The sequence below is a fragment of the Onychomys torridus genome, chromosome 16 (assembly GCF_903995425.1).
Source record: "Onychomys torridus chromosome 16, mOncTor1.1, whole genome shotgun sequence".
In the NCBI taxonomy this organism is placed as follows: domain Eukaryota; kingdom Metazoa; phylum Chordata; class Mammalia; order Rodentia; family Cricetidae; genus Onychomys; species Onychomys torridus.
Genome location: NC_050458.1, coordinates 44,133,036 through 44,155,950, shown reverse-complemented (window position 1 = coordinate 44,155,950; position 22,915 = coordinate 44,133,036). Strand labels below are relative to the sequence as shown.

At 55.4% G+C, this 22,915-nt stretch overlaps 2 protein-coding genes across 3 annotated transcripts; both read right to left on the bottom strand.

Moving 5' to 3' along the window:
- Nucleotides 1-363: 363 nt before the first annotated feature.
- Nucleotides 364-6,998, bottom strand: LOC118597220 (pyridoxal phosphatase). The gene is made up of 2 exons (XM_036208580.1): nt 6,380-6,998; nt 364-1,795 (listed from the first exon to the last, which is right to left on the bottom strand). The coding sequence occupies exons 1-2, from the start codon at nt 6,939-6,941 to the stop codon at nt 1,479-1,481; spliced, it is 879 nt and encodes a 292-aa protein (XP_036064473.1). The 5' UTR covers nt 6,942-6,998; the 3' UTR covers nt 364-1,478.
- Nucleotides 6,999-8,919: 1,921 nt separating this feature from the next.
- Sh3bp1 (SH3 domain binding protein 1) lies at nt 8,920-22,758 on the bottom strand. 2 transcript variants are annotated; one of them, XM_036207951.1, is made up of 18 exons: nt 22,297-22,758; nt 21,100-21,142; nt 20,795-20,899; nt 19,695-19,771; nt 19,356-19,467; nt 19,186-19,262; nt 18,663-18,807; nt 17,733-17,801; nt 17,484-17,574; nt 16,846-16,991; nt 16,095-16,206; nt 15,487-15,568; nt 15,319-15,399; nt 14,435-14,551; nt 13,758-13,855; nt 13,175-13,322; nt 10,870-10,961; nt 8,920-9,037 (listed from the first exon to the last, which is right to left on the bottom strand). In XM_036207951.1, the coding sequence occupies exons 1-18, from the start codon at nt 22,353-22,355 to the stop codon at nt 8,952-8,954; spliced, it is 1,740 nt and encodes a 579-aa protein (XP_036063844.1). In that variant the 5' UTR covers nt 22,356-22,758; the 3' UTR covers nt 8,920-8,951. The 2 variants fall into 2 exon arrangements, with proteins under 2 accessions (XP_036063844.1, XP_036063843.1); XM_036207950.1 differs by having other exon boundaries at nt 8,920-9,636; nt 22,297-22,679.
- Between the last annotated feature and the right edge of the window lie 157 nt (nt 22,759-22,915).

Sequence of the window (22,915 nt, the reverse complement as noted above, 5' to 3'; positions counted from 1 at the left end):
CATCCACTTAGTTTTTTGAGACAGGCTCACTCACTAGCCTGGGACTGGCCAAATAGTCTATACAGTTGGCCAGTGAGCCCAAGGATCCACCTGTCTCCACCTCCCCTGGCATTTTCACATGGTTTCTGGGGCTTAAACTTTGGCCCTTGTAATTGTAAAGTAAACATTTTACCAACTGAACTGATTCCCCTGCCCCAACACTGGCTTTTCAAAGGACTGAAACAAACTGACACATAAGGTCTGAGTTGCTAGAAGCTCAGGAGTCAAAGTGCATCTGTGCTAACACAGAAGGGGAGGCGTCATTTCTTACAGGGTGGGGGGTGTTGGTACCTCAGGGAGGCAGGCTCAGGCAGGACTCCCCACTGCAGACTGGGGTGCAGACACTCCCACTCACATTTTATTAAGTTCAAGGACTGGTTACAACAGGGGTGGAGGTGGCGGGGAGGTCCCGCCCTGCCCCCACCGTCACTGGCACACAATAAATAAATAAACAAATAAATAGCTGGGAATGGGCAGCTGGAGATGGTACAGCCAACACTGACTTCAAGGGGTGGGGCACAGGGGCCCCCTTCCACACTGTGGCCACCATCAACACTGGACGGTACTACGGTGAGAGCCTCTCCATTCTACCCAGGGCCAGGGAGGCCCACTGATCAGTTCCTGGAGGCGGCTGACTTTGAAGTTGGTCTTTTTGAGATGAGGTCTCACTCTGCAGCTCAAGTCACCAAACTCAAGAGCATTCCTCCTGCCTCAGCCTCCCAAGTGCTGTAAGTACAGGCAAATGTCTATGTACCCTGCCCTGCTAAAACCTGGACCCTTGGCTGATCCAGTCAGGCCGGGATTGTCAAAAAAGCCACTGTGTCTTGGACTGGTAGATTGTTCTATTTGGGAAATAAGAGGCCAGTGGATTCTTACTGTCCTCACGGACATCAATGTCACTTAGCCTTTGACTGGCACTCTGGGGCTCCAGGATATGCAAGGTGTTCTTTAAGCTCCTCCTTGGTCCACTAAGGGCCCACTGTGAGACACTAACATACCAGTCACTACCGGCAGCTTGCCTTCTATAGGCCTGTTAAGGCCAGGAATGGCCGGGGCTCCCTAGACTTCTGATTGGTCAACAGGGACCCAAAAGCAGAGCACTAGAGAGCCCAGAGAAGGGAAGGAGCTTAAGTACTCAGGGATGGAAAAATTTTCATTTGGCTTCAGGGCCCCTACATAGTTCAAGAAGGGGGTGATAGGGCAGGAAGTAAGGCCACCTGTGGGGTCAGGCCAGGGTGAACCTTCAAGACGTAGGGGGACAGCTTCTGAACAGCAGTGTCCAGCCACTGCTGGGAGGAGTATGAGGGCTCACAAGCCTTCCTGGATCTCAGCTTCCCTTCCCTGGGGTACACACACCTGTGCCAGGGAGCTCCTGGTGCTGGATGTGACTCATGGCCTGTCGCCTCCATCTATGGGATCAGGGAACGGGGAAGGTGGGCTCAGTCCTCCAGCCCCTCCATCAAGTCCGCAATGCTCTCCACATAGTAGTGAGGCACAAGGTCGTGCTGACCGGCTGCCAGGTAAGCCTGGGCTTCTTCGAGGCGAGAGACCCCTGTGAGTGTGAGTACGGTGGTCATGCCACAGCGGTGGCCAAAGAGGATGTCGGTCTCCAGGCGGTCACCCACCATCAGGGTGCGGGTGGGGTCCACGCTGAAGTCTTCGGTGATGCACTGGAACATGTAGGGGCTGGGTTTGCCCACCACCAGGGCCTGGCGTCCTGAAGCTGTCTCCACTGCGGCAGCCAGGCTTCCAGTGCCTGTGGGGAGGGAACACTTGGTCAGCGGGAGGGCGGTGGCTGGGCCTGACCTAAAGGCTGGGTACTGCCTGTGCCAGGCACCTGAATGCAGAATCCATCACCACTGCTCTGGGGCACACTGAGTGTGTAGTTTCTCCATCTAACATGAAGGTTGCAACCGTGGTCCCTCCTGTGTGTGTGAACAGGCCTATGCCATCAGTTCTGCCTGGCAGCTGTGTGTTTTGGGGCAAGCCCTCCAGCCTGACTTTCTCTGAACTGTGGATTCTAAGATGGGGGTCAAGTGACACTTCCCCTGAAGGGGTGCTGTGGGCCTCACAGGGAGGCACTTTGCAAACGGAAGAGCATCTGGACAGTGGTGGTTCCTGCTCTAAGAAGCCACGCTCCTGGCATGGAAAACTGGCACATGCTGCCTGGAATGCAGCAAGGCACAGAAATGTTCACACCTCTGACCCAGTCAGCCTTGCAGGGAAAAACGATCCCCTAGAGAAAATTCCAGCTGGAGACAAAAAGCTACATGCTCGAAGATGTCTGGGACCACAGTGACCATGGGAAGTAACCAAAGCTGGGGAGGGAGCCCAGGAGCCAGACAACAGGAGGTTTGTTTAGAAAAGGGTAGTCCTGTCCCCCAGCCAGCACCATTCTGCTGGCACAGTGAGCCTGCAATTCCAGCCCACAGGCATGTCCTTGTGCCAGAACATCCTGCCTTTACACCAACATCCATAACTAATGAAGAGGAGCACCACCATTTACTCAGTGGACTCCTGAAAGCCCATTTCACGGGCGAGAAAGCTGCCTGGAGAGCCGGGCGGTGGTGGCGCACACCTTTAATCCCAGCACTTGGGAGGCAGAGGCAGGGGGATTTCTGAGTTAGATGCCAGCCTGGTCTACAGAGTAAGTTCCAGGACAGCCAGGGCTACACAGAGAACCCCTGTCTCAAACCCTATGCCCCTCCTCAAAAAAAAGGGGGGGGGAGAAATCCACTAGGGTTGCGCTTCCTCACTGTGGTGGTTCAAACAACTTAGGAGATGTGGCTGGAGGATGTGCATCGCTGTGGGCAGGCTTTGAAGTCTCCTACCGTCTCCAGTGTACTCAGCTTCCTGCCTGCAGTTCAAGATGTGAGCTTTCTTTTTCTTTTTTAATTGGTTTTTTAAGACAGGGTTTCTATGTGTAGCTATGGAGCCTTTCCTGGAACTCGCTCTGTAGACCAGGCTGGCGACGAACTCACAGAGATCCACCTGGCTCTGCCTCCTGAGTGCTGGGATTCAAGGCGTCCACCACTACCGCCCAGCAAGATGTGAGTTTTCAACTTGCTGTCCTGGGCACCAGGCCTGTCACCTCTGTTCTGCCACCACTGACTTTTTTTAAAATTGGTTTTTCGAGACAAGGTTTCTCTGTGTAGCTTTGTGCCTGTCCTGGAACTCACTCTGTAGACCAGGCTGTCCTAGAACTCACAGAGATCCGCCTGGCTCTGCCTCCCGAGTGCTGGGATTACAGGCGTGCGCCACCACCACCCGGCTCACCACTACTTTTATCTCTGGAAGACAAACCCAAGTAAACCCTTTCTTCTCTAGGTTGTCTTACAGCAACAGAAAAAGGAATTAACAGACTTGCATTCAGGAGCCTGAGGCAGGAGGCTGGAGAGAGGCTCCACTGGGCTACAAACAGAGTGAGACCCTGTCTCAAAAACAACAAGGGCTGGAGAGATGGCTCAGAGGTTAAGAGCACTGGCTGCTCTTCCAGAGGTCCCAAGTTCAATTCCCAGCAACCACATGGTGGCTCACAACCATCTGTAATGAGGTCTGGCACCCTATTCTGGCATGCAAGCATACATGCAGACAGAACACTGTATTCTGATAAATAAATAAATCTTAAAAAAAACAACAAAAAAAATCAGAATCAATTATTTACAATAAAGTATGTTCTGAAAACTTACCACCTCCACTGTGCTCTGGTGTGCAATTTGCACACCAGCCAAAAGGGAGTGTTTCTACCAGATATCAATCTGGAGACGTAAATCAAAGCCCTCCCTGTGAGGAAATACTTCTTACTTTACCTCAGCCTGACCCCAAACATGCAGGGCCTCCTCTCTCCACGCTCATAGCTCCATCACTGTATTACACCAGTCCCAGAGAGTGGGTAGGACAGCGAGAACCACAGCCCTGAGGTCTTAAGATAAGGGGGAGTTGCCCCAGCCACCAGATCAGGGCAGATAGAGAAAAGAGCCGAGAGAGAACCCCGGATCAGGCACCTCCTTTAAGTGTGCTCTACCAGCACCCCGGCCCCGTTTGCTCACGAGAGGGAAGAACCAACTGTGTCCCTGGTTAGAGGTTCCTTCTAGGACAGGAGACTCCACCGAGTCACCCTCAAATGTTTTTGTTCTTAGTGCAAGAACGGGCCCAAGCTAGCCATGGCATCACATACTTACATTCCCAGCATTCAGGAGGTCAAGGCAAGATCAGGAGTTCAAAGCCAGTGTGGGCAACATTAAGATCCAGTCTTATTGGGGGAGAGGGGGTGTTCATATCTTTAATCCCAGCATTTGGCAGGCAGGCTGAGACCCTGTCTCAAAAACACCGAAGTAAACAAAAAGATTGTTCCCAGCTCCCAGGACAGAGCTGGTTCCTGCTGGCCCCCACATCTCCTGTCTGTCATTCAGCTCAGCTTTACTGAGGCTCCCAACAGTCAACAGATGGCTGGTCAAGCAGCCCAGTAGGGAAGCCCATGACTGTAACACCTAACTCAGGGCTGGTGCGTGTGTGTAAGGGCATATTCCTGTACTCGTAGCCAATTCTACTTGCCAGCTCAAGTAAACACACGATTTGATAGGCCTGTGATGAGGGAGGGAATCGGGGCGTGGTTTCACATTAGTTCAGAATCCGATGCATAATGGGGACATAGGTTAATTTCCGTATGCTTGCCTAAGCTCCTCCTGCTCCAGGGTTTTTTGTTTTTGTGTGTATGTTTTTGTTTTGTTTTGTTTTGAGACAGGGCTTCTTTGTGTAGCTCTGGCTATCCTGGAACTAGCTTTGTAGACCAGGCTGGCCTGGAATTCACAGGAATTCACCTGCCTCTGCCTCCGGGGTGCTGGGATTAAAGGTGTGTGCTCACCGGGAGTGTGTTACCACTACAGTTTGGAAGCCGCACCACTCACAAGTGTGGCTTTGGGTCTTGTGTTTGTTAGTGCTCTGTCTCCCCCTCCAGGCAGTAGCAGTGACCAGCAGGAGGGGTGAACACAGCTAGGTGGGCATGGAGACAGAAGTCAGGAGGGGTCCTGCAGAGGCCTGGGGGTAGGTCCGGTCCCTCCCAAGCTCCTCACACCACCTTCTGGGACCCTGGGGAAGCAAGCCTTTGTCTCACAGCCTCGCCCCAAGCTCTGGGGGAAACCTGACTTAAGAGGAGCGTGATGGGGGAGGGGATGCTGCAGCTGTGGCCTCTCCTTATCCCTTAGACTTACCCGGAGAATGCTCATGTAATGGGTGGCAAGCAGGTCTCAGGCAGAGCCAGGAGCCAGGAAAGGCCCGGATCACAGCTTCCTTTACAGTATGCCAATATCTCCCTGTTCACTGTCAGCCTGTCCTGCTGTATGCCTCCTCCAGGAAGGCTCCCAGATCCTCTCCACACACACTTGCCATACTGCCTAACCCCGACCCCCATCAAAAAGCTGTGACTACCTCACTTCCTGCAACACCACCCTGCAGAGCCCCACTCCCTCCCAGGATTTGGTTCTAAGGACTATTTGGGCCAAAGGCCAGCAGAGTGGAGTGGTAGAGATACATCCTGGGGTACCCAATCTGTCCTTATCCACTCACCACTGATAGTCGCTTCTGCCTCCACCTGACTCACTCCAACCCACACTGCTCCTGCCTAGGTGCAGGACTGAGTACCCCCAGTAACAACAGCCAGGAGTGCCCTTGGATGGATGGATGGGGAGAGGGGTGTTTCCAGGGCCAAGTTCAGGTACCCCGACCCTATGCTCAATGTGTGTTCTCTGGAAGCTCACTTCCCCCAAGCCTCGATTTCTATAACTGAGAAATGGGCCAACAACACTCTTATTTGTTGAGTAATCTGGAAAGGAAGTAAAAACAGCATTAAGAGGCTTCCGAAAAGCTATCAAAAGGCTGGAGGGCTGGCTCCATGAACCTCCTCCGGTCAGGCGCCTTAGGATGACTGGCATGGTGAGGAGCCCCACTCACACCCAGGCAGGGATGCTCCGAGATTATGTAACTGCACAGGGTTAAGCAAGCGGGGCCAGAACGGCAACTGAGGTCAAGCTCCACGACCCCTCCAGTCTCCACATCGGCCTCCATCCAGCTTTGCACGTGCGGATCCAGCTCTCCACTCGGATCATCCTTCCAGACTGCTTCTACAAGCCCACCTGCAAAGTGGGTGGGGCCGATGGCGAAAGCCCAGGAGGCCCGTTCCAGACCTGGGACCTGGACCCCACCTGCAATCCCCTAAGCCACAGTGAGCCTCAGCTGGCTCGTCGGTCAAACGGGTCCTCGGCCACTACCTTAGTTGCAGGAATTACGAGACGCGCGTCGGGACCCTGCACACGTCCCCGCGCCCAGTCAGTCCCACGCTCACCGGGGGTCCGGCTTCCGTCGCTGAGCGGGTGCCAAGGGTCGCGATCGGTGGCCACGAGCAGGCAGTCGGGGTCGCGCAGGTGCGCGCACGCCTCGCTCAGCCTGGCGAAGGAGAAGTGCTCGTCGTAGCCTACGAGCACGGCGCGCACGCGCGAGTCGTCGCCGGGGTCCCCCGCCAGGCGCAGCCCCGCCGCACGCAGCTCGGCGCGCAGCCCCTCACCGCCCAGCACGAACACGGCGCCCGGCGCGTCGGGCGGCCCAGGCAGACGCTGGCGAAGCAGGCGCGCGGCACACAACGCAGAGCTGAAGAGCTGCTCGGCGCGCAGCCCCGCGAAGCCCAGGCGGGCGAATCGCAGCGCCAGCTCGGGCCGCGCGCGCCGGCTGTTGTTGCTCACGAACAGCGTGGCCTTGCCCGCCCGCGCCAGCCGCTGCAGCAACTCGGGGGCGCCCGGCACGGTGCGCTCGCCGTTCCACAGCACCCCGTCGCAGTCGAACAAGACACCCTGCGCCTGGCCCAGCACGTCGCGCAGGGCCGCGCCGCGCAGCCGCTCGCAGCGCGCCATGCAGCCGGCTAGCGGCCCGCACGCGCGCGCCCTGCTCCCTCCGCGGCCAGGGGCCAGCTCTACCAATTGGCGCGCAGGAAGGCCTGGGGGCGGGGCTACGACCGCCACGCCTCAGCCAATAGCGGTGAGCGTCTGGTCGAGGGCCCCCCGAGCCGGTTCCCGAAGGGGCTCGGAGGAAGGGGCGGGACATGAAGAGCCAGCCGGGTCTGGAGCGAATCGCCGCGTGCTTCGCGTGGGTCCCAGCCAATTAGAAGCGTAGGCCAACTGGTTGCTAGGAGGAAAACAGGCTGAGAGATGTCGTCTTCGGGCCAGATCTTGTTGCCCTCGGAACCACTGCCGCTCTGGTTCTAAGCAGTCCTGAGAAACGTGTGGACGTGGTGCAACGAGGCCACATTACCCGTGTCTTCTTAGGATCTGGGCTCTTGGGCCAAGCCAGTGCTCCTTCAGGTCCTCTAGCTGTGCTGTGGCATCCCCTGGGCAACTTGGTTTTTGTTGTTGTTGTTGAATAATTTACGTTTAGTAAGGTGTGTGATCTTTAGTGTACAGTTCATCGATGGCTTTAGATAAATGCTTTTAAAAACACGGATGCGCCGGGCGGTGGTGGCGCACTCCTTTAATCCCAGCACTCAGGAGGCAGAGCCAGGCGGATCTCTGTGAGTTTGAGGCCAGCCTGGGCTACCAAGTGAGTTCCAGGAAAGGAGCAAAGCTACACAGAGAAACCCTGTCTCGAAAAAACAAAACAAACAAAAAAAAACACGGATGCAGGGGCAGCGAGCTGGTTCAACAGATGACAGCTCCTCGCGGTGGAGAGAACATACTCCTGCAAGTTGTTTTCTGTTCTCCACACTAGACGCACTCAATAAATAAATAAGTGATAAAAAAATTCTAATACACAGATGTAAGAAAGGAGCCCAGAGATCTGATTTTATGTTTTTTTGTTTGTTTGTTTGCTTTTGTGGGCCTCTCCTGGGCATGATTTTGGTTGCCAGGGCCATTATTTGGTGAGTTGCCCTTCTAATCTGGTGAGCCTTTGAATTAATTCAAAGTGTGGGACCAGGGATGTCATAAATCTGTGGTTCTAAGCAGAGCTGTGGCTGTCCAGAGAAATTGAAGTTAAGACCAGGGGAAAACCATGCCTTTGACACCCAAATGGTTTCTGTTCCCTGTGCCTTATGTAAGCCATTTTCTTGGCCCGGAAGCTTCCTACCTTTTCCTTCATCATTTCATGGGGTCTGTCACTTCCAGGAGGCCCCACCTCTAATTGGGTTTCCAGGTCCATCCATTATCATTTCTGCATGTCCATTTCCAGGACAGCTGAATGGGGTGTTACCCAGAGTCATGAGAAGATTGTCATGGGAAGATCCATTCCTGCTCCGGGATTGTTGTGTGTGTGCATGTGTGTGTGTGCACACGGGTGCTTTGCTCTTCAGAACAGATAGGGTGGAATTTCCAGACTGTCTCAGAGGAACCCATAATTCTAAGACACTGAGCAAACTGTCCTGGTGGAAGGAAAGAGCCCAGGCTTCAGAGCCAATCTCATATATTTCATCTCAGGCCCAGGCTGGGCTGGCTGGGACCTATGTGGTCCCTTCTGACTGGTCTCAGTACCTGCAGATGGTGCTATTACCTTGATGAGAAACTTTTTTTTTTAACTCGAGTGCTCTGTCTTCATGTATCTCTGCAGGCCAGAAGAGGGCGCCAGATCTCATGACGGATGGTTGTGAGCCACCAAGGGGTTGCTGGGAATTGAACTCAGGTCCTCTGGAAGAACAGCCAGTGCTCTTAATCGCTGAGCCAGCCAACGAGAAACTTTTAGATGGGAGCCATACTCAGACAAGCAGCTTTGGGAGAGTACCAAGCACATGGCTCTTACCTCAGACCCAGAGAAAGGAAGGAGACAGAAACTACGTGCCCACCCCTCCTCGGGCAGCAGATTCTGTCTCTCCAGGGGAGGACACTATCGTTCGGCCAGCCGCTCCAGTTTTGTTAAAAATAATTTATTTATGGGCCTTACAAAAATACATTGGCAAGAGAAAAATAAAAGGGCTGTGGGAATGGGCAAGTCCATCCTTCCTCCTGGTAGCTCCCTTGAGACCCTGCCAGAGAGCGGGGAGTCAGGTGGGAGCCCCCAAGCTCAAAGTGGAAGAGGGGAAGGTCGGAAAGTAGAGGGCTGGCCTGAGCCCTCCTAGCCATGGGGGCCGACCCAGCAGGCACCTAGGCACAGGGCAAGGGCTGTCCTGGGAGGACAAGGTGGGGAGGGAGGGGGCACTGAGGACTGGGCAGGTAGGGGGGCCTGCTCAATCCGTCTCTGAGGTGAGGCCCCTGGGCCGGGGCTGGGGTGGCAGAATCGGAGGAGTGGCATGCCCACCTACAGCCTCAGGGCCTCCTCTGTCCTCTGCAGCGACTTCCTGGTCCACCTGAGCAGGTGCACTGGAAGAGACTAGGCCAGGGGAAGCTGGGCTGGGGGAAGCTGGTAAACGCCGGCTCTGGCGCCGGGCAGGCTGTGGAGGAACGGGGGGTAATGGGGGAGGCACCGTGGGGGCCCGGAGGCTGGTGCCTACCAGACGGCGTGGCAGAGCTTGGGGAGTGCCAGGGCTGCCAGAGCCAGGGGGCAGGGATGGAGCTGGAGGGGATGAGCGTGCACTGGAGGGCTGGGGAGGCGGCATGGTAGGTCGGGCTGGTGCCGGGCGCTTGGCTGCGGAGGAAGCGGAACAGAGGCAAGTTAGGGGTTCATGTGTCTGGGTGCACTCCTCCTGTGTGGTAGGGTGGGGTCACTTTCCACAGGGGGTCCTCATCATTAAGTGTCTTTTTTTTTTTTTTTGGAGCTGAGGATCGAACCCAGGGCCTTGCACTTGCTAGGCAAGCGCTCTACCATTGAGCTAAATCTCCAACCCCTAAGTGTCTTTTTATTCCTCTATGGCCCTCAACATCTCAGCTTACAATAGCGCCCCGGGTCCCCACCCCAGTAACACTGTCACCTTTTCCGGTTTTATTGGCCTCAGAGGACTCGTCATCTGAAACTACCTTGTCCATTTTTATCTTATTTGGGTCCTTACGTGTGCCTCTCCCTAGAACATAAACCCAACATGGCCACTGGTGATCACAGTCAAGACAGCGTAGGCACACATCTGTTGACTGTATAAATGCCACCTGTCTTGTCTGACACATGGGTCCTGCTTGCCTCTCAGAAGTCCCAGGTCCTCAGGCAAGCTTGGACCTTGTGAGACAGCTGGGGCACTAAGTGGATCTGAGGTCAAAACTCACCCTGGCTCTCAACTGGGCTGTCTGGAGTGGCTCCTTTGCTCCCCGGGGCCCACTTCCTCACTGGTAATATGAGGTGAGAGCCCCAATCTCCCACAGCAAGCTAGTGCCAGGTCAGGTGACTAGCGGTGCCCTGTCTTCTAGGTCCCTGTGTGGGCCTGCACACTCCTCCTGCTGCTCTCCTAGCTCTACATGATGCACCTAGCTCTAACCCCCTTGTCCTCAGGGCCTAGGAGTGGGAGTTCCCTAGTGATCCAGTCTTCACATGGATCCTTGGCTCTTACCTGTCCATTCAGGGGCCAAACCTCTCTCTTCCCTCTACCCTTGAATACAGTTTGAGTCCTGTGCTTTGTAGTCCTCGGGCTTCTGGAGGGCTGAACACCCACCACACTCACACTGGCTACTTTTCTTAAGTACTTTCTGTGTGCCAAAGCCCTCCCCACTCCCTGAAGTCTCTTCAAGGTCAGGGCAATTACAGTTTCTAATGCACAAAGGAGGGTGTTGAGGCTGGCAGCATCACCTGCCCAAGGGATAAGAGCTGGAATCCGGGGCCAGAGTGCCAGGCAGAAAACCCTGAGCATCTATTGCTGGCCTTTCTGGTGGTCTAAAGTCATGGGGGGACTGGGATTTCTGGCTCTCTGGCTCTTTTCTCCCACACCTAACTTACTTCTCCGAGTCATGTCCTCTGCTGAAGCAGCCATTTCTGTGGGGCTCCTGCTGACCTTGGGAGAAGCTGGTTTGGGCAATTCCGACTCTGTCCTGTCAAGGGAAGAAGAGGGGAGATGGTCAAGCTTGGCCATCTCCTGGCAATCTCCTAGTATCCGGCATGACTCCAAACTATCGGGTGGAAGGACCTGCTCCCCACTGCCTATGGCTGTGCGGAGGAGACTCTGTCCTACCTCTCAGTCCCTCGGTAGATACTTCAGGTATTGGTGGGGTTTGTGTCCATTAAGCCTGTCCTAATTAACTTATTGTCAACTCCACACAATAATGAATCACATGGAAAGAGGGAATTTCTACTGAGGACTGCCCAGATCAGACTGGTCTGTTGGTCTGTGAGGAACTGTCTTTTTTTTTTTTTTTTTAAGATTTATTTATTTATGATGTATACGTGTTCTGCCTGCATGTATGCCTGAAGGCCAGAAGAGGGCGCCAGGTCTTATTACAGATGGTTGTGAGTCACCATGTGGTTGCTGGGAATTGAACTCAGGACCTCTGGAAGAGCAGCCTGTGATCTTAACCCCTGAGCCATCTCTCCAGCCCAGGGAACTGTCTTGATTGCTGATTGATGGAAGGGCCCAGCTCACAGTGGGCTGTGCAATCCCTGGACGATGGTGCTGAGTTGTATGAGAGAGCTGGCTGACGGGAGGTGCTGGTGCACGCCTTTAATCCCAGCATTCAGAAGGCAGAGGCAGGCGGATCTCTGTTAAGTTCCAGGCCAGCTTGGTCTATGGAGAAAGTTCTAGAACAGCCAGGGCTACACAGAGAAACCATGCCTTGAAATGCACACCCCCCCCAAAAAAAAAAACCCAAAAAAAACCAACAAGTAGTCTCCAAAGAGCAGGAAACTTTGCTTTTGGGGCTGGAGAGATGGCTCAGCAGTTAAGAGCACTGGCTGCTCTTCCAGAGGACCTGATTTCAATTCCCAGCACCCACATGGTGGCTCACAACCATCTGTAATGAGATCTGGTGCCCTCTTCTGGCGGGCAGGCATACATGCAGGCAGACCACTGTACACATAATAAATAAATAAATCTTTAAAAAAAAAAAAAGAAAGAAAGAAAGATGGCTGAGCTCCAGTCAGGGCAAGCAAAGCAGTGAGCAGCATTCTCCTGCCTCTGCTCCTGCTTGAAACCTGTGACAGACTGCTACCAGGAAGTGAAAGCCAAATAAGCCCTTTCCTCCCAAGTTGTTTTGGTCACGATGTTTATCATAACAACAGGGAGCAGTCTAGGACAAAACCCATGACTGAGACAGAATGGCCAAAGTGGGAGGGGGATGCCAGGCTGCTCTGCTTTGGCTTTCCAGGTGCTCTCTTTTTCTTTTTTGAGACTGTCTCGTGCAGCCCAGGCTGGCCTTGAACTTTCAGTGTAGGGGGGGAGACGATCCTGAACTGATCCCTTTGCCTGCACCTCTCCAGTGCTGAGATGATAGGTAAGCACCACCAAGCCCATTCTACGCAGTGCTGGGGCTTGGACTAGACATGTACTCTACCAATTAAGGTGCACCCTCAGACCTCCATGTGATCTTAGGAGATGTTCTGTCAACAGAAGTCAGACAGTATGTGAGCAGCAGTAAAAAGTCCACATCAAGCCCGGTGGTGGTGGTGGTGGCGGCGGCGGCGGCGCACGCCTTTCATCCCAGCACTTGGAAGGCAGAGGCAGGCGGATCTCTGTGAGTTCAAGGCCAGCCTGGGCTACAGAGCCAGTTCCAGAGCCTGGATTCCAGGGAGACCTTCCTGACCTACCCAACTGTTGCAGCTCTCCACACTGCCCATATGCTGCCTCACCCCACAGCAGAGCATGCATCCAGCCTGATACCACAGGGATGAAGATGGACATGTCCATTCTCCCTGCCCCACCCAAGGCAAGGGCTAGGGGTGGCATATGTTTGCCTCCACTGAGGGAGTCCATGGCTGTGGTGTGGGCCACTGAGGACACCTGTCTGTGCCACAAAACCCTTCTAGACGTATAGAATTGGATACAGGACAGTTATAAACCCCAATCATCCCCTCCCAATTCCCTGAATTCTCAGGGCGTGAACAACACCTGGCACATAGTGGGTGCTATAGAAATAGCCATGCAATGAAGAAGGGAACATGTTTAAGGCTAAGAGCGGGCTCTTCCCACTCTAACCGTGGGACCAGATCTGCAGGACAAATACTACCATTACATTCCTAAGTCCTCAGAGACAGAGCCCCAGGCACACGTCTGTGTGGCCAGGAATAGCTGTTCATACTGCTTAGCTCTTACCTTTCTTTCATGGGTGTCGAGGCAGGAGCTGGGGTGGTAGCTGGTGCAGGCACAGCGGCAGGTGGCAATTCCTCTGCGGTTCGTTGGCTACTGACTTTTTCCTGGGGGGCCAGGGCTGAGAAGATGCCTGATACACTGAAGTTGACATCTAGAGGCAGAATGAACAGGGGTCAAGGTCAGAGCTCCCCCACCCCACTCCCAAGACAGGGTTCCTCTGTTTAGTTTTGGTGCCTGTCCTGGATCTCACTCTGTAGCCCAGGCTGGCCTGGAACTCAGAGATTCACCTGGCTCTGCCTCCAGAGTGCTGGGATTACAGGTGTGCGCCACCACCGCCCAGCAAGGTTGCAACTTTTGCCAGCCTGAGCCTTTCCCTGAAATGATGGGATATCCTTTGGCTTTTCCACTCCCATGGGTCAGGCAAGACTATTCCCATTTCACAGATGAAAAACCAAGGCCAAGTGTGAAAAAGCAGCTTCTTCTAAGCCACAAGGAGAGTTTGTGGGGCAACAAGGGACTGAGACTGGGCTGGAGTCCAGGAACAGGGTGGGAGAAGACTAGAGATGACATGAAGAAAGAACGTCACCTCCAGGGAAGAGGGTGTCTGCATTCTGTATCAGCGCCTCGACCACACCCACCACCTGAATTGAGGACACAGAGACTGCATCCAGTTGGGCCTGATCCCTGGCACAAAAGAAAAGCAAGAATCTTAGTGACCCCAACATGGTGCGACTCTGCTGGACATGGTTGATAGCACATGTATAGCTCACATACCCCATCTCCCACGCCTTCACCTATGACAGACATCACTAATCAATTCTGGGCTCCTTTTCCACAATTCTCGGATTGATTGCCCCCACTAAGCAACTATAATTCAGCACATGGGAAGACACCTTGTCATTTGTCTGTAGCCTGGAAACTAATGATGATTCTCACGTATCACTGCACCTTACAGTTTGTAAAGCATTTCCCATCTAGTTCCCGGAGCGACTCCCCTTAGAATGTACATAATCTCTCCAAGGCTCATGTCTGGAAGGTTGGGAGTAAGGCTTAACTCGTACCTCGTGGTTTCCAGCACCCACACCAGGTCACCACAGAGGTACCCCATCACTACCATTACCCTAATCCTTCAGGCCGCTCTTACAGCAGCTTCAGGATTAAGAACTGCTCAACTCCCTGCAGAGATAGGGAACTGGGGCCTGGGGAAATTAGAGGCCGGTGACTAGCTGGGGACAGGCTCCTGTGCTCAGGCACGGCTCTCACCCTTCTTTCTCAGGAGGCCACAGCAGGTTGGGCCCCAGGACGATGGCGATGTTGCTGGGTGTCATCTTGTTCACCTCTTGCTCCTCTGCCAGTAGTGCCAGGAACTTCATCAGGTACCTGGGAGGGTGGGAGGGGGTCATAGATGTTCACCCAGATGCCCTTACAGGCCTGAGAACTTCCTACCCTAGGGTTTCCAGAAGGGAACAGATACCACACGGCATGGTTAAGTTTTTACTAACTAAGTTCCCTGATCTATTTCCTGAGTGCCAACTATATGTGAGAGAACTAAGCTGAGAATCTTCTGGCTGCCACCAGCAGTGGGGACCGTCCCCAGTGCTGACACTGGACTGAGTGCCCAGGGTCAGAGAGTGGCAGGGTGGGGTCTAAAGCCAGGCAACATGACTTCACCAGTTCAAGAGAGTTGTTTGTTTATTTGCCTTTTGAGACAAGGTCTCATAGGCCTTGAACTCTCTGCAGCCAAGGATGACCCTGAAGTTCTGATCTTCATGCCTTCTGTAACTGCAGGCATGCATCAACACCCCCAGTTCACAGCGAGCTGAGGAGCAAACCCAGGGCTTCGTACACACTAGGTGTACTAAGAAAGTACTCTACCAACAGCTACATCCCTAGCCTGATTATCTTTGCTTCAGGTGGGTCTCACTCTGTAGCCCAGGCTGGCCTCAAACCCAGCCTCCTGTCTCAGCCTCCCTCGTGCTGGCATTATAGGCATGAGTTGGCTGGGTTTGTGTGTCCCGGGATACAGACTAATATAAAAGGCAGGACCAGGACATCTCAGGTGAGGGTCTCTATTCAGGCACAACACAGTGCTAGAGTCAAAACCAAAGCTTGTGGGACTGGGTGGGTAGGGGTGGGCCAGGGCTCACCTGAGGTTGTTGAAATTCTCTTGGGGCAGGTGGTTACAAACATCACGGAGGGCCTCCAGGCGAGCCCCAGGCTCCTTCAGGCTGAAAAGTGAGACTCACCATGAGCCAGCCAGGGGCCACATTGTTAGAGCTTTCACCTCCCCACTCCCCTCGCCCCCACCTCCTCACCTGGCCGCCCTCATCCAGTCATCATAGAGGTCAGAGGTCATCAGGGGCTCTGGCAGTTCCCGGAGATAGGACTTGAGGGCACCTGAGACAAAGCCAGGAGAAGGTGTAAGGCAGCCCCTCAACACACCCACTTTTTTTTTGTTGTTTTTTCGAGACTGAGTTTCTCTGTGTAGTTTTGGTGCCTATCCTGGATCTCGCTCTGTAGCCCAGGCTGGCCTCGAACTCACAGAGATCAGCCTGCCTCTGCCTCCCGAGTGCTGGGATTAAAGGTGTGCGCCACCACTGCCTGGCTCCAACTCCTACTTCTATATGCCCAAGGACCCCGCTCTCTCCACTTGGAAGGAACCTCCAGCCCATAGTCTTACTAACATATCTAAATCTTGGTAGTTTCTTTGGGTCACAGGCCCTCTTAACATAATACTTAGCAAGCATGTTCCCACTCCCACCCCCCAAAAAAATGCACATACACTGCAGAAGGTTCATCACAGACCTGCATCCCAAGGTGTCTCCTTGGTAACAGATCAGGTCTAAAGCCAAACTCTGAGAGTGTTCTCTCAGGCGACTCTGCCCATTCCCATTCTGCCTCGAGCTCCCAGCGGATCAGGTACCTGCCACGGCATGGGGGTCTGAGCAGAACTCCTCCAGGCTATGAGGATCTGAGGCCATGGTCTGCTTGAGACGCTTCAGCACAGAGGCCCCGGCAGCCAGACGGAAGAGACCCTGGGGTGCAAGAAGGAACACACTGTGTGTCACAGAGGGCGGGGCAGGAGCAGGCTGCTGGCCCTCCGTGCCCCACTGGGCTGGTGGTCAGAGTAGGCATCACGGTGTCTATGGACCCTCTCAACTATCAAGGTCTGGAATTCTGAGCACAGGGCAGGCCTGGGAAATGGCAGGGTGTGTGTGAGGGGGCTGGGAGAACGGGAGGGAATAGAAGTCTCGTTAGGGGTGGAAGGGAAAGGGGGTCTCATTATGACTAGTGGGGAGCCTGCAATTCACCCGTTGGGTAGTTTTTCACCCCAGTCCATCTTCAGGAAAGGGCCAGCATGTGACAAGGACTGGACTGAGGACCCCTCGTTCCTCATGTGACTCATTGCCTCTGTCTCCCCCTGGCTAAACAGAGCCATTGAGGAACTACCCCACCCCACCCCACACACACACCCAGGGCCACTGGGACTAGTCGATGGAGCAGGGACTGATCAGTTACCCAGTGGTCAGTGCCAGGCCCTTGACATGACGTTCAGTGAGTCAGGGTCAGTTCAGCAATGGGAGGTTATGCCTCCCCCTTAAGAGGGGAACTATGGGTACCAGCACAGGAGCAGCATGGGGCCCTGCCACAGATCCCCATGCCTTGGCTCTCACCTCCTCCTGCATGCCCTCTGACAGCAGCATTAGGACACAGGCCTCAATGGGCAGGGCGATGTCACGACCAAGCTCTTGCAGGTGGGTTCTGAGGGACACCCCATATACCCTGGAGACGGGGGCAGCCGTCATCAAGGGGGAGAGATCTGTGGAAATGAGACATGTCAGTGGCCTGGTTCTTCCTGCCCCAGGCAATAGGGTCAGGGCAGACAGGGCACCTCCAGGAATCGACCTTCCACCCTACTTCAGTGGCACACACACAACCATCTAGCCTACCTCTTGAATCTGCCCATCTCCGCCGGCCTTGCCCAGTCCAGAAGCCAACCTTCTAGAAGGTCTCCTGGCTCCTGTCCTGTTCCCTCTCCACAGCAGAGAAAATCCATCCACAAAGACCTAATCCAGCCCTCTCTCAGCTCCCAGCTCATCCATGGCTCCTCCCTTCTGCCTTTCTGGATAAGGAACAAACGTTTTGTGTTTGTTTCTCCAGACAGGATACCCTGGCTGTCCGGGGACTCTCTATGAAAACGAGGCCGGCTTTGAACTCAGAGAGCCACCACGCCTGGCTAAGGGGCAAACGCTTACAGAGCCCTAAGTATACTAGGCTCAGAGGTGTGAGGCTGGCTCACTCATGGCCCCACCTGTTTGGCTGTGGTTGTCTCTCAGCTCAGCTAGGGCCGTGTCCAGCGAGGTCAGTGACCGGCGATGGTAATCAGCCTGAATCTCCAGGAGCTGTGGGGACAAAGGACATGCCCCGGAGACATGAGGGGGACAGGGAATGCCTCGAGGTCTCCAGAACAGACACTCACCATCCCTTGGGGTTCCCCGAAGTCCTTCCCCGTGGCATCCCCCCTGAGTTCCAGGTGGCTGGAGCTGGGCCACGGACTCACGTGAATGAAGTAGTTGGCATAGGAATCCTCCTTGGTGGCGAAGTGGTACAGGTCGGCCAAGTACTCGTCCTTGGGGACAGAGGGGAGAGGGCGGGTGAGGCTGGGGGCCTGGCAGGGAGGCTGACAACTGGAGAGTCAGTACACAGGGGAGCTCCCAGTCAGCTTTCTCTCTTGGTCAGGGTCTACACTTGGGGCCTGCCCACCCGACCACTCATATTCTTTCTTTTTTCTTTTTTTTTTTTTTTTTTTTTTTTGGTTTTTTCGAGACAGGGTTTCCCTGTGTAGTTTTGGAGCCTGTCCTGGATCTCACGCTGTAGACCAGGCTGGCCTCGAACTCACAGAGATCCGCCTGGCTCTGCCTCCCGAGTGCTGGGATTACGGGTGTGCGCCACCACCGCCCGGCTTCCAGTTGTTTACACTGCGTTCTCAGATCCTTAGTACAGTGTGTTCTCATTCACCAATGCTATCACTCTTCCATTCACCCTTCATTCACTCGCTTCATGAACACCATTCATTCATTCATTCATTCATTCATTCATTCATCAACCACTTACCCATTCATTCACCTACCCATCACACGCTACTCATTCTCTCAAACCCCCATTCATCATACAAATGCTATTCATTCATTCAGCAAACTCTATTCATTCACTCACTCGGGAGACACTGAGAGTCCCAGTGGTGGCGTCCCAGCTGTTAATGCACAGGACAAGGATGGCAGAGCCTCTGGGTGGCGCTCCACCACGTAGATTCTGACCCCTAACGGCCTGGATTTAAAACTCAGGGCTGCCGTGGCCCATCTCAACCTCCCCTCTCTGAGCTTCAATTTTCCCCTCTGTAAAATGGACACCCCCCCATCCCCCACCCCCCCCCCCCCCCCCCCCGCGCGCGTGCGCCTATCACCTACGTGGAGACCACAAGCGACCTCACCTTGCACTGCTCCACCTTCTTCTTTAGCTCCTCCTCTTCCTCCTTCAGTATCTCCACCTTGTTGGCCGTGGCAAGGTGACTGTGACTGCTTGGGCCGCCACCCAGGCCTTGGCTGCTCCCTGAGTTCTTGGCTGCCTGGCTGAGCCTGGGGAGGGTCCCAAGGTGGGTGGTCACTGGCCCCATTGCATGGCCAGAGCTAAGTGTCCCCTCCATACACATAATCACAGAGGACTCTAGGGTTTATAGAGGCAAAATAGAAATTCCTTGGGCCTCTGCCCAGACTAGGCCAAAGTGCTGTAGGGCTCCTTCTTGTGGTCTTCCTGATGATCACAACTACCCAGCTCCTGAATGCAGACGAGCCCTATAACCATATAAGGATCTTGGAAACTAGTTGTTTTCTAGTTTTGGGGTCACCTGTGTCACAAGGGAGCACATGCACACCCTCACATATATATGCCTTTACCAAGTACCCAATGGGCCCTGCTGAGCCCTCCTATGGTTTGACCTAGGTTCAGGTGCCCACCTGCTCTTGAGAGTGTTCCAGTCAGACACCAGCTTCTGCAGACTCTTCTTGTGTTTGAGAATGGCAGGCAGCTCCTCCTGAGGGCAGACACGGGGAGGGTTCAGGGGCCTGGGTGGGTGGGACATGGGGAGCAGGAGGCCAGGGAGGCTGGGGCTGGGGCACAGGGTCACCTCGCTCAGCCTGCTGAGCGGCTGTAGGACATCTCTCTCCAGGGTCATCTCAAACTCAGCCAAGATTCGGGCCAGCTGGTTCTGGATGGCACAGCTCATCTCCAAGGCCTTCCTGTGGACAGAGAGCACAGTAGGCCAAGGGTCCCCTGGCCCCTCACCTCCACCTAGAAATACTCCAAGGTCCCTGCCTCTCCATTCCCTGCTTTCTCAGGTCTTAGTGACCTGGACATTGCTCCCAGCTTGGTCATCCTTTTGAGGTAGACACTCTGGCTGATCTGACCCCCTTATTGCTTCCTGGCACCCTCTCTAGTGAAGAGCCAGGCCCCTGTCCATGCTCACCCCATGCTGGAATCCGGATCCAGTTCTTTGAAGCTCTCAGCCATCGTGGTGGAAAGAGCCATGAGAGGAAGCTTCTTCTGCAGGGAGGGCGGGGGTGCGGGGAGGGTGAGTTTACCAGTCTCCTCCACCAACCTGTGCCCACAGCATCTGGCCACACCCACACTCCAGCAGAGGGAAGAGCCAACCAATCAAGTCCACAGTCACAGGTAAAAGTGGAAACTGGATGATGTATGTGCGTGTATGTGCGTGCGTGCGTGCGTGCGTGCGTGCGTGCGTGCGTACGTGTGTGTGTGTGTGTGTGTGTGTGTGTGTGAGGGGGCAGGAAGCTGTCCCAAGGTCATAGAATTGCAAAGAGAAGAGCTGGCCTTGTGGCTAGGGGTGAGATGGCCCTCACTCCCCCCCCCCCCCCCCCCCCCCCCCGCGCTGGCACCTGAGGGCATAGGTTGTTAATCAGGTCACCACCTAGCTCAAACTCTCCAAGCCTGCCTATGGCCTCACACCCAGGCCCTTCTAGGGGAGGGCAGACATGCCTGATGCCTTCAGAGCATTGGAGAGGGTGTCAGAGTCCCTGCGACTGGGACTGGATAGTTGTGAACCATGTGGGCGGTGGGAACCCAACCCAGATCTAGGCAAGAGCAAGTGCTTTGCTGAGCCAAGCCTCCAGCTCCAGCCACATGAATTTTTAACCATCCCCACACTTCACCCAGAGTTATGGAGAACACTATGCACTACATTTTACAATCAAGAGGGACCACAGGGTCACTTTGCCACTTGCTGGCTGTGTGATCGTGGGTTAGTACATTTAGGCCTTGGTTTCCCATTATACACAGAGACTTGTACAAGGGACTTTTGACAGGGCTGTTGGGGAGACAATGCATGAGCGTCTTAGCAACAGTCTGGCAGCAATCAATAAATGCTGCCTGTTGAGTAACAGAAAGCATCTTCCATCCAGCTCATATGGTGCTCCGCCCACCTAGAACGCCCGGGGGTGTGCTGGTTGGGAGCGAACTTCAGAAGCTGCAGCCTGCCGACCCAGAGGGCCTCATTCCCACCCCACCCCTCCCCGCCTCAGGCCCCTCCTCCTGGGGACCCCCACTTACCACCCGCTTGTCCATGTCAGCCCCGCTCTGGCCCTGCAGACAGGCCTGCAGCCGTTTGTGCACATTGTGAGCTGCTCTCTTAGCAGGCTCCAAGCGCTGCTCCACCTGGGAGGTACATGTAGGGACTGTGGATTGTCTCCCTCAGAGCAAGAATCACTTTTCTCTTCCCTCCTGGGGCTCCCAGGCCATCAGGGAATGACTCAACCAGGCCCTCAACTGCGGTCCCCGCCTGTCAGCCTCTATTCTGACAGCCTGCACGGACCTGCCGCCCAGCCCAGCCCAGCCCAGCCCGCCCAGGCACGTACCTGCAGCAGGTCCTCACCCAAGAATTCGGCAGTCTCTGGGGTGCTGTGGGGGAAGGGGGGGCTTCTGCTGAGTCAGTCCGGGTTAGGAAACCCACTGCCTCCCTCTTTCCCTGCATATGGCACCTGGACCCCAGTTGCCTCCAGGACCCACCAAGCCTGGGTGGCCTGTCTGCACCGCAGTTGGAGCACATTCCATGGGTTTTAGAGGATGCATGCCTGCTTCCTCCTCCACCCAGGGCTGCGCCCTGGGAGAGGGTGGACCCATGACACCGACAGAACAGGAGTGAGCTACCCAGGGCTCAGCTTTGGGACACAGAGGAAAAGTTTCTCTTCTCCCCAGCCACCAATTTGTTTGCCTGCCCCGGAAAGAGGAGGCCTCTGCTGGCCCCCAGAACGGGAAGTGTGGAAGCGGGCCTCCGGGGTGGTCAGGCCCACAGGCACACGACATTAGCCTGCAGCTGTGGGCAGGTCCTGGGACTCTGCCCAGGGACACATAAGGACATGGGTTCAGAGCAAAGTGGCCTGGCTTCGTAGGTGCACGCAGGTGTCTATACTATCGTAGGACTGAATCAAGTTTCTGGATACTCCCTCCCTGGGTCCGAAGAACCCATGGGGAACTCCCAGGCTGGAGAAGAGGAGCAGAGAGAAAAGCTCCGAGAAACTCCCCAAACTTCCGCTCTCCTAGTTCTGGAGCTGGGGACCGAGGACCAGAGGGGGGCCTCTACCTGAGTCGGCGGCGAAAAGCAGAAGCAGAAGGCCGCTGGGCTGGGGGAGGGGACGGACACTCAGCGCAGAGCAGGCCCCTCCTCCCCAGGGCAGAATACAGCTAGTCCCTTCCCCCAGGGTCTGGGCGCACCCCCCCTCCCATCAGCTCTGTTCCTCCCCAACCCTGCAGTTAAGAGACAGTTAACTGTTCCCATTGTCCAGAGGGGACAAATGAGGCTCCGGGCAGCATCCGGGCTCAGAGCGCATTCTGCTCCCTGCAGCCTTTCCAACCAGGAATAGAGGTGCCCCCCTCCCCCCCGCAAAGGCCAGCTTTGCCTGTGCGACCACAGTGGCTTCAGACGCCAGGAAGCGAGGTCAGGGCTCTGGCATGCCAGAGGGCCGCTGCCCAGATGTCCCCGACCTCAGTGACTGGTTCCCCACTCTCCTGCGCCCGCTCAGGTCCTAGCAGGGCTAGAAGAGGGTGACACTCACCGTCCCAAGCTGCCCGTGTGGGCCAGCTGCCGCATGCGGTGCAGCTGCCTCTTCATCATCTTGGGTCCGGGCTGGGGGGCCGAGGGGTCACCGTGGGGGTTGAGGCTGGCAGCCCCCGGCCCAGCCTGCTTCCCCGCGCGCTTCGCCCCGGATGGGTGGGCGGCGCTCTGGCTTCCTGGGCCGCCGCGCTCCTCTGGCTGGGGCTGGCGCTGGCGCTCTCCTCCCCCCGCTCACGACTCCGCCCCCGGCCCCCAGGTCACTCCTCTCTCCAAGTTTGGAGTCTCGCTCTGTCGTGGCTTCCGGGCCCCAACGACCCCCGGCCGGTCGCCTGGCGAGTGTCTGTCGGTCTGTCTCTCTGCAGATTGAGTGCGGGGATCCTCCTTCCTGCACCCTGCCCGGCTGCGGTGGCGGGTGGCGGGAAGCAGGTAAGCCGCTCCAGCCACCGCCGTCCTGGAGATAAACAACCTTTGCTCTCTTAAAGGGAAAAGAAGGCTCCTTCCGTGCCTTGAAGAGACAGGCCCGGGACAGGCCTTTGGGACCTGTGCCGGCCAGTCACTAGGGGATGCTCCTTGGAGACTTCTTCCCCCATACCATTCCCTGGCCATCCCTCATGCCTGCT